Source organism: Limulus polyphemus, unplaced genomic scaffold (genome assembly GCF_000517525.1).
Source record: "Limulus polyphemus unplaced genomic scaffold, Limulus_polyphemus-2.1.2 Scaffold3405, whole genome shotgun sequence".
Classification (NCBI taxonomy): domain Eukaryota; kingdom Metazoa; phylum Arthropoda; class Merostomata; order Xiphosura; family Limulidae; genus Limulus; species Limulus polyphemus.
Genome location: NW_013669015.1, coordinates 117,534 through 127,991, shown reverse-complemented (window position 1 = coordinate 127,991; position 10,458 = coordinate 117,534). Strand labels below are relative to the sequence as shown.

General features: G+C 32.3%; 1 protein-coding gene across 1 annotated transcript in view; it reads right to left on the bottom strand.

The window, feature by feature from the left end:
- Nucleotides 1-3,116: 3,116 nt before the first annotated feature.
- The window catches only part of LOC106469296 (tyrosine-protein kinase receptor torso-like), a gene marked incomplete at its 3' end in the record, with an annotated part of 18,799 nt that continues 11,457 nt past the window's right edge, over nt 3,117-10,458 (bottom strand). The window contains 4 exon segments of the mRNA XM_022397776.1: nt 3,117-3,145; nt 3,147-3,255; nt 4,560-4,774; nt 9,118-9,200. Coding sequence (XP_022253484.1) covers nt 3,117-3,145; nt 3,147-3,255; nt 4,560-4,774; nt 9,118-9,200 — 436 coding nt within the window.

Genomic DNA, 10,458 nt, shown 5'->3' with positions numbered 1-10,458 from the left:
GTGTTCTTCTCCACGACAATGTACGTCCACATATGGCCCGTTTGACGCAACACAAGATTATAGTGTTTGGTTGGGAAGTTCTCCCCCACCCACCATATTCTACAGATATGGCACCATCAGATTATCATCTTTTTCGTTCGCTGCAACACCATCTTAATGGTAAAACGTATGCAAAATTTGGAAAGTGTTAAAGAGGACATCGGCATGTTGTTTTGTAAGATGGAAAAGCATCATCGATAAGAATGGAGACTATTTCATTTAATAAACGTTTTGCTTTGATAAATAAGTTGTTCGGTTTTTTTATCTAAAAAAAAGCGACAATAATTTCTTGACCACCTAATATTTAGCGAAAGGCCTCGTCAGCACTGGATATTACATTATTCTTTACTTTCACTCGTACTTTCTTATAAACACTTATTTAATAACTGTTAACTGGTAATGAGTTGCACATGGGAAATTCAGTCAGAGAAACTTTAATCAAAGTTCACTTTCTTCGAAATTAATATCGTGGCCTTTAATGCAAATATAACTGGAACAAAAAAAACAGTTAAAGGACCTGAGCAAATCTAAAAATTAACCTTTAACAGGATCGCCTCTCCGTTTTTGGTTAGGCATTGATGGCGCTGAAAATATTTCGTCTGTTTGGCTTAATATAGAATAGAAATCACAGCTCTGGTTCACTCTTAACTATTTCTTCAGGATCAGTAGCTCATAACTCATTAACTCTTTAACAGTTTCTTTATACTCAAGAAGCCATAACACTGGTTAATTGTTGGCTCTTTGCTTACAGTAAAAAATCAGAAAACAAATTAGTCTTTACTGTTTGTTTAGGTTCAATAATTCATTTTACTAATTAATTTTTAAATACGTTTTTTTTCAGTTAAAGATTCATAACATTGATTAGCTATCGACAAACAGTTTACAATCAATAATTCAAAGCACTGTTTAACTCCTGACTGTTTTTTACAACAAACACCATAACACTGATTAGATTTTGGCTGTTCGTTCAAAACAGACATATTAGAACATTTATTAACTCTTGACTGTTTCTTCACAACAAACACCTCATAACACTGATTAGGTCTCGGCTGTTTGTTCATAACAAACATATCATAACACTGACTAGGTCTAGGCTGTTTGTTCACAACAAACATATTACAAAGCTGATTAGGTATTGGTTGTTTGTTCACAATAAACATATCATAACACTGATTAGATCATGTCTGTTTATTCCCAATAATAATTTCAGAACAATGTTTAATTCTTCAATTATTCTCAATAAACTTATCAGAACCCTGATTAACTTTTGATGTTAGTTTAAGTTCAATTGTGTATAACACTAATTAGCCTTTGACAACGATCAAATCTTAGAGCAACTTATTTATTTACTTTAGTCCAACTATATGAACTTTATATATATGTATATACTACCAAACTCTTTGATTTATTTCGCTTAATATATGTAAAAAACAAACAAAACACAACTGAGATGTTGCTCTTGTTACTAGTTTATAGCAGTGGTACTTCTAGAACGTTCTTAGTTTACAGCAATGGCACTTGTAGAAAGTTCTTAGTTTACAGCAATGGCACTTGTAGAAAGTTCTTAGTTTACAGCAGTGGTACTTGTAGAACGTTCTTAGTTTACAGCAGTGGTACTTGTAGAACGTTCTTAGTTTACAGCAATGGCACTTGTAGAAAGTTCTTAGTTTACAGCAGTGGTACTTGTAGAACGTTCTTAGTTTACAGCAATGGCACTTGTAGAAAGTTCTTAGTTTACTGCAGTGGTACTTGTAGAACGTTCTTAGTTTACAGCAGTGGTACTTGTAGAACATTCTTAGTTTACAGCAGTGGTACTTGTAGAACATTCTTAGTTTACAGCAGTGGTACTTGTAGAACATTCTTAGTTTACAGCAGTGGTACTTGTAGAAAGTTCTTAGTTTACAGCAATGGCACTTGTAGAAAGTTCTTAGTTTACAGCAGTGGTACTTGTAGAACGTTCGCTGTCGAAGGAAACGTAAGCCTGAATATCCTCTAGCATAGTTTCAAGTTTCAGTTTTAGTTGTAAGAACGTTGGGCGGTGCACGGGACTGGTACTCCAACAAGAAATCATCAACTGATACCTTCAAAACACAGAATAGAAAACATCTGTGTCATCTACGTATTGTAATGGTATAATAATTTAGTTTCTCTTTCTTCCAATCCCAGACTTAATTACAAACACGAACAAAACTAATCAAACTCAGTTATTCCCCTTTATCCTTTGGGAATTAAATTATAAAAAGTAACACTGTGTTTGTTTATGATGCAAACAACGGCTAACACACACACACACACACACACAAAAACAACATTTTTTATACCATAATATAATTACATTTAATTCTTATTGACCCTAAACTGTTAGGATGGTTTTGGGTTTCAGGCCACTTAGACCTGGGCTGGGCGTGGTCTAAAATAAGTGTGCCCGGACTGTGAATTCGAGGTTCGTGACCCATTGCCGCAAAATGCATTCCGTACTTTGGGACGGTGGGAGCACTATGTGAGTAATAGTCATATGACACTATCCAACCAGACACGAGTCTCCCAAGAACGGAGGCATGTGGTGTTGACTAGTGACTTCCATCTAGTCTATAAAGTCTAAATTAAGGAGAGCTATGTGCAAATAGCCCTTTGTTTAGCTCTGTGAGAAAATTCTGAAACAGTTAATCAATCAAATGTATCTCAAAGTTGTTATTTTTTTAGGAAAACTATAATTTGTTAAAAAATATATAATGGCCATGTTATCGTATTTTAAAGCTTCCACTAAACATGAGAACACTAAAAAAAGATCTCATTATTATCACACAATTAGGTATTAACTTAGTGTCATCCTAGTAATCGTTGTTAAGCAGGAAATAATATACTTATTAAGAAAATGGTCACGTTATAATAGCTGAGCTTGTTTCGTTAGTATTTTCATCTGCAAGAAGCTTAATTTTCCGAGATTTTCTTTAAAACCATAAATAAATATCAAATCAAGTATTCCTGCTGAAAGTATTAGAATTGATATATGAATATATATATATATATATATATAATAATATAATTATATAACACAAATTTAGATATATACATACAAATCTTCGCTACAGTTTTCCGGTTTTTCCTAGTCGATGTCCAGTCTCTAAAAAAGCCAGTATTTCGTGATTCGCTACGCCAGGGTAGGGAGTCGCTCCAAGAGTGTAGATCTCCCATAAAAGTACACCAAATGACCATCTGGTTGGAATAACGCATTAGTACTTAATAATTCAATGACAGAAATCCATAACATATATATACATATACAGTACACAAAATAACATAAATATGCTTTCAAATACTGATGATTTGGGAACTATATTAATATATTTTGAGACATTAAAATTAGCCTAAGTAATACTTTCTGTGGTTTAATAGTTACGTACATTTGTTGTATTTAAATTTTGTAGTCGTGCTACATTTTGGAAAATGTTTATATGTATGAATATATATATATGTATATATAGCTTTTAACTTCTTGATTACATTAATTGTTAATAGGCGACTGAATCCGCACTATAAAACAATAATAAACTTAATATAAGAAAAATTTCCAAAACTTTTAAAACAATCATCGCATTTTTCACTCGTAATCCAAAGGTCATGACCGAGATTGTCTGTGGTAATAGCACCCAAAAGTGTTGGAGGATATCCCCCTCTATCAGACAAAATCCAAAAAGCAGATGAGAAACCAGTTAGCAGTAGGAGTTGAGACGTTGTGAGTGTAAGCACTCAATTCCTTACCCGTATTTGATTTTCCATGATTACTGGCTAGACTAACATCAGCGTTTGGATTGATAGAGGGGGATATCCTCAACGCATTTGGGTGCTATTGTCACAGACATTATCCGCTATGACAATTAATTGACAACCTGGACCGATAACGGTAATGCGATATATGTATGTATATATATATATATATATTTGTGTGTGTGTGTAAGTTCTTGTCAACGAGATGAAGTTATTACATAAATAACAAAATCAAAAAGGTAATAAACAGCAATATATTTATTTATCTAACTATACATACTTTGTTCTAAATATATAGATAAAACAAATGGAAATAATTTTGTCAGTATATAATTGAAACAAAAGTTTCACTTAAGGCAAACAATTGATACGTTTATTCTTGAAAGTAGTTCGAATTTAATGTCTTTTTGTTTAACAGTTAAAACTATAGTAAACATTATTTCTCACCCTTTCTTTCTTGGGTTAAAGGATGTTCTATGCTCAAGAGAACGTTATACTGTTCTTCAAAACCCTAAATTTTCAATTTTCTTTTCTTTTTTTGTTGTTGTTGTCTGATTGCGCATTTAACAAGTGTGTTAATACGAAAAATACAATTACATAGACATTATGTATTCAGTTTATTGTTTTAAAGTTAAATTGAAAGTTCGATCGCACCATAAAAAAGTAAAAAAACAAACAAAAAGACAAAAGTTAGAGAAAAAAAACGTTCCAAACACTTTTAGGATGTCATCCTTTAAGCTTTTTTTACTTACACGTCGCTCTTTGTTGTATACGTTTGATGAGATATTGCCTCTATGGCCATCCATTTCAACGGAAGTTTGGTGCACCTGCTCTTTTCGTACATACCAACTTCGTAGACATCCCTGGAGAGTCCGAAGTCAGTGATCTTCACTCGGTTGTTATCGTACATGAGAATGTTTCTAGCGGCGAGGTCTCTATGGACTATTTTATGAGAAGCCAGAAATTCCTGAAAAAAATTTGATTAAATTTACTTTAAATCTAACTTAGTAAACCTTATATTTTCATTCAACTAGACTGCTGAAAAGTCCTTTTGGAATACAATCTGTCAAATATAAAGAAAACAAGTGTATATGTAATTAATATAAAATAATTCAGTTTAATTTAAAAGTTGCAACAAGGATTCATGATATCCTATATCATTTCAAGACATGGATAGATTTAATATGCTGATAATATATGGATATAATTTAATAGTAAATCATAGAATACCAAGATATGAATTATAAAACTCACATACAGAATACTATTATATTTTATCATGAAACGTTCGTTAGCTTTTGAAAGACCGAGGTTTGATATTTGGATGGAATTTTCTTTTGCTTTCTTCTCCAAGATTAAATAGACACCAATTGTTGTTCGTGAAATGCAGGGATAGTAGCTTCAACTGTAACATTTAAATTGGAAAAAAAAGGACCAACTCAAAGTAACTTAGACGTGATGACCAAATTATAATTAGTTTATTTTATGTAATTTAATTAGAATTCTGGTAAATTAATCTAAATGGAAGGAAGCTGTTAGATGTTACTGTAAGAAACATCTCTAACAAATCTGAGACAAATTTACCAGGATAAGCTACTGTACAAGGAACGCTTTATGCGAGGAAAAATTAGATTAAGGACAATATACAGAAAAAATATATATAAAAATTGCAGAACCAATAAATTCAGTAAAGGCCACTGAGAAAGCTATGTGTAAACAATTAAGATGTTCTAATTTGGGTGTCACATCTAAACCGAGTGAAGCCATTGTAAAATATTCTGCCAGTTGTTGGTTTAATATCGGCGGAACAAATATCTTACCAAACTGACTTTACTTCCTACATTATTTGCTTTTGAAGAAGGCAATAAAACTTGTATCTTGTTAAATAGGTGATATTGATTTCAGTGTTCATTTAGAGATGATAGATTCCAAAGATGACGTCAAGCTGCATTGTGATATTTGAGTTTTCAAACACAATAAACGGATCACGTGACTGTGTATAACGCGCATACAAAATTCATTAATAATAATGGTATCTTGTGCTAAGATAAATATAAATTCTACATCGTAGTTTCCTTTGAAAAACAATTTAGAACGAGTAGAAAAACCAATGAAGCGGGAATATTTGACACCAATGAGTATGAGTGTGTTAGTTATGAATCCAATCCAAGTGTAACATTTGAAAAGGCTATTTTAAATTAAAAACGAAAAAACTATAAAACTAGAAGTAAACTACATTATATTAAATAAGATAAAATAAGTTATTTTAACTAACATCTATGCCGAGTATAACGAAAAGGTTTTCAGAGATTTTTCATTTATTGCTACAATATTAAACGTCCAAACTTACGACGCAATGGAATCAGTAGACTTAATATTCGTGATAAATATCACGATAGAATTCAAATGCTCATTTTCTACATACTTATTAACGAGGACACTACGGATTTCCAATCAGAGATGTATAAAAAATTGCATTTTCGATCTATCATTTGTCTACTACAACCCACTACAACCCAAGAAGTCCTGTCATTAATGCTGTTTTTACAAATCTCTGATTTGAAATCCGTAATGAACTAATTAAGGGTTATGTTGTGGGAAATGTTTGCAATCTAGCGTGATTTTATCACGAACATTAGGCCTAACATTAATTTATTTTATCAGAGCTTCATTATAAGTGGTATCTGAAATAATATACACATAAAGTATGCCAAAACTAAGACCAACTAAATACTCAAATCGTAGTTAATAACGCTACGACAAAACTTAAGATATGTATAGTTTAGTTCACGGTAAATAACAATATTGCGGCTTACTTTATTATTTGTAACAAGACTGTTTACAAATTAATTTAATTAAGACAAACTATGAATTAGTAAATTTAGAAATTCTATAATAAAACTGTGAATTATTATCTGGAGACTTTCCAACAAAGGAAGAAACCATTTTACAACATTTGGCTTTTCTATCCAGGAAGAACCCAATTTATAACACTGGACTTTCCTACCAAGGTAGAACCTAATTTATAACACTGGAATTTCCTTCCAACATAGAACCCAATTTATAATACTGAACTTTCCAACCAAGGTAGAACCCAATTTAGAATACTGGAATTTCCTACGAAGGTAGAACCCAATTTATAATACTGGAATTTCCAACCAAGGTAGAACCCAATTTATAATACTGGACTTTCGTACCAAGGTAGAACCCAATATATAATACTGGAATTTCCTACGAAGGTAGAACCCAATTTATAATACTGGAAATTCCAACCAAGGTAGAACCCAATTTATAATACTGGAATTTCCTACGAAGGCAGAACCCAATTTATAATACTGGAATTTCCTATCAAGGTAGAACCCAATTTATAATACTGGACTTTCCTATGAAGGTAGAACCCAATTTATAACACTGGACTTTCCTACCAAGATAGAGCCTAATTTATTATACTGGAATTTCCAACCAAGGTAGAACCCAATTTATAATACTGGAATTTCCAATAAAGATAGAAGTCAATTTATAACACTGGACTTTCCTACCAAGGTAGAACCTAATTTATAACACTGGAACTTCCTTCCAAAATAGAACCCAATTTATAATACTGGACATTCATACTAAGGTAGAACCCCATTTATAACACTGGACTTTCCTACCAAAGTAGAACCTATTTATAATACTGGACATTCATACCAAGGTAGAACCCCATCTACAACACTGGAATTTTCTTACCAAGGTAGAACCCAATTTATAATACTATCTTTTAGAAAGTGACAATTAATGTTATCTCAGTTACATATATATCAATAAATAGTTCAAATATGTCTTTTTTACGGCCTACTTTTCGATTAAACACCTCATTTACATCCAAACTCCAGGTAGGTTTTAATTCATTTGCATTTATGCTTCTGCATCTTCTCTACGCTTGAAAATTAACTGAAAGGTACAATTGATCAGTTAGTATACTATTACTACATATGAATTTTCGAAAATAATTACAGGTACAACAAAACAACAAAATGGCCAAACACTCTACGCGAATTTCTTACATTATAAAATCAAACTCTCTGGAAAAAATCATCGAAACATTTCACATAACTTGACGTCTGTCATCAATTATAATATTCTGACTGTATATCAGATGCCTTGACTTTCCAAATCATCTACAGACTAGGACAAAACGCTCACTTTTCTCGTGATGTTAATAAACCAGAACTCAGAGTTCATACGTTTGAATTAAAAAAGATCAAATAGCAATCAACACACATTTGGTCTCGCTTTGATTCAATATATATATAATATTTTTATAATTCAGGTCCAACTCTGAGTCAGGATATAACCGTTCTAGCTCTGTTTCAAAACATATCTTGACATAGCTCTAAATGAGGAAATAATCAGCTTAGATTCATTTCAAAAGTTTCCGGTTAAGGTCAGTTTCAGGACATATATGCTCTCTATCTAAATCTTTGCATTTACAGTCTAAGTTTATTTTAGTACATACTTGACTAACTCAAACTATATTCTTGTCTAAAATCAAAACACGCCGGACTAGCTCTAAATTAGGACAAATTTTGTCTACATGTAATTCAGGACACAATCAGGTCCAGTTTTAATTCAAAATACACTCAGTATAGTTTTATTTCAGGACGTTTCTGATCGCGCCCTGTTTCAGGACATGTCTGTTCTAGCACTATTTTGGGACATAACTAGTCTAGACTTCATTTAGAACACACAGGCTGGAGTGACCTATTGGTTAGCGTGCCGGTGGCTTAATACCTAAACTGTTCTTTTTTTAACAACTCCACTATCAAATCACCAAAGCTTGGTGACTTATCATTATTCAGTTTTATCTTTTTAAAGCAAACTTTCATATTCACTGTTAAAAACTTGAGTCTTACTTAGCTAAAAAGATGCAAAAGAATGGTCGGATCTATGTTCTAGAAGAAAGTTATTTTGATCTACATTTGCAAGAGCATTATATAGACCCTTGATAGAAAAAACATATTTATTAAATTTATAAACAATAAAAAAAAGTTACAATAATAGCGACAATGTTTACAAACTGTGCAATTTTTCACTGACCTAATAAGGGTTTACATTAAGAAGAGTATCTTTGTAGCTTTTCAATCATATTTTAATTGATGTACCCCCCTGCCGACGAGATCTTTTGTTAATTATCATGATTTATTAGTCAGCTGTGATAGAAACTGCTAATAAAAATATTCTTTACACCTGATTATTCATATCCAAATAACGATTGTAAGAATAGACTTGTGTATAAATACACGAAACGAATAAATAGAGAGCACTTACCATACCCAACGCTATCTGGCGACTGTAAGATAGTAACTTAGCAGCAGATATGTGCCTTGGTGGACAAGAATGTTCTGGAAGACCTTAAAATGAAATGTAATTCATTATTAGAGATAATAAATATAATGTACAATATTTACAATAGCTTATTATAGTTCTTTATTATTATTATTATGTACCGCGTGAGCCTAGTGGTGTGTTGTCGGAGTGTAAATCCAAGGGTCTATGGTTCGCATATCCCTCGCTGTGGTTACGTGGATGCGTTATAAACACGACAATCAAATCCCACTATTCGATCAAGAAAGTTTAGCTTAAGAGTTGTCGACGTGTGCTGCTGACTAGCTGCCTTCCATCTAATCTATCAGTTTAAAATTATGCGCAGCTAATGCAGTCAGCCTTTTGTAGTTTTGCACGAATACATTCGAAAAACTGATTATTTCAGTTTTTACTTTAAAATTCAAAGTATTTCATAGTTACCTCTCTAATACCTGTTGATATGATTTAGCAAACAATTCAATACATCTTTCAAAACAATATGTTGAAAAAGAAAACAGTTTCATTCCCGATATATTACTGGTAGTGATTTAATTCCACTGAATGTAATACTAATAATTGTAAAAATTAATGTATATTATGATTTGGAATATGGGTGAAATGTGTTTATAAAATCTACGTAAACGCTCTAAAAACTCTTCAACTATCAATGAGTCTCACTCTTTAACACTAATAGATATTTAGTATCAAAAGTAAACAAGCTGAATAATAAACAATAACGACGTTTCTTGGCAAAATGAAATATAAGATCTTTATTACAAATATCATCCGACTAGTTGCCGTCATCAAGAGCTCCTCACTAGCCCTGATGATGGTAACTGTATTACCGAAACTCATCCGACTAGTTACCATCATCAAAGCTCCTCACTATCCCTGATGATGGTAACTGTGTTACCAAAACTCATCCGACTAGTTACCGAAATCAAAGCTCCTCACTAGCCCTGATGATGGTAACTGTGTTACCGAAACTCATCCGAATGAAATTTGTAATAAAGATTGTATCTTTCATTGTGCCGAAAAAGATCGTCTTTCTTTATTACTCTTAAAATTGTAACACACAATGTGCCTGAAAAGAAATTGTAGTTGTAATATATTTTAAAATTACTTTCTCCGAAAACTGTTTTGTCACTATATTAGGATCAGGTTGGATTGCCTTCCACCGAGATAATAGCTTAGACTCAAGTTAACATAAAATCCACAAGATGACGAAAGATGTTTTGTAACTATATTAGGATCAGGTTGGATTGCCTTCCGCCGAAATAATAGCTTAGACTCAAGTTAACATAA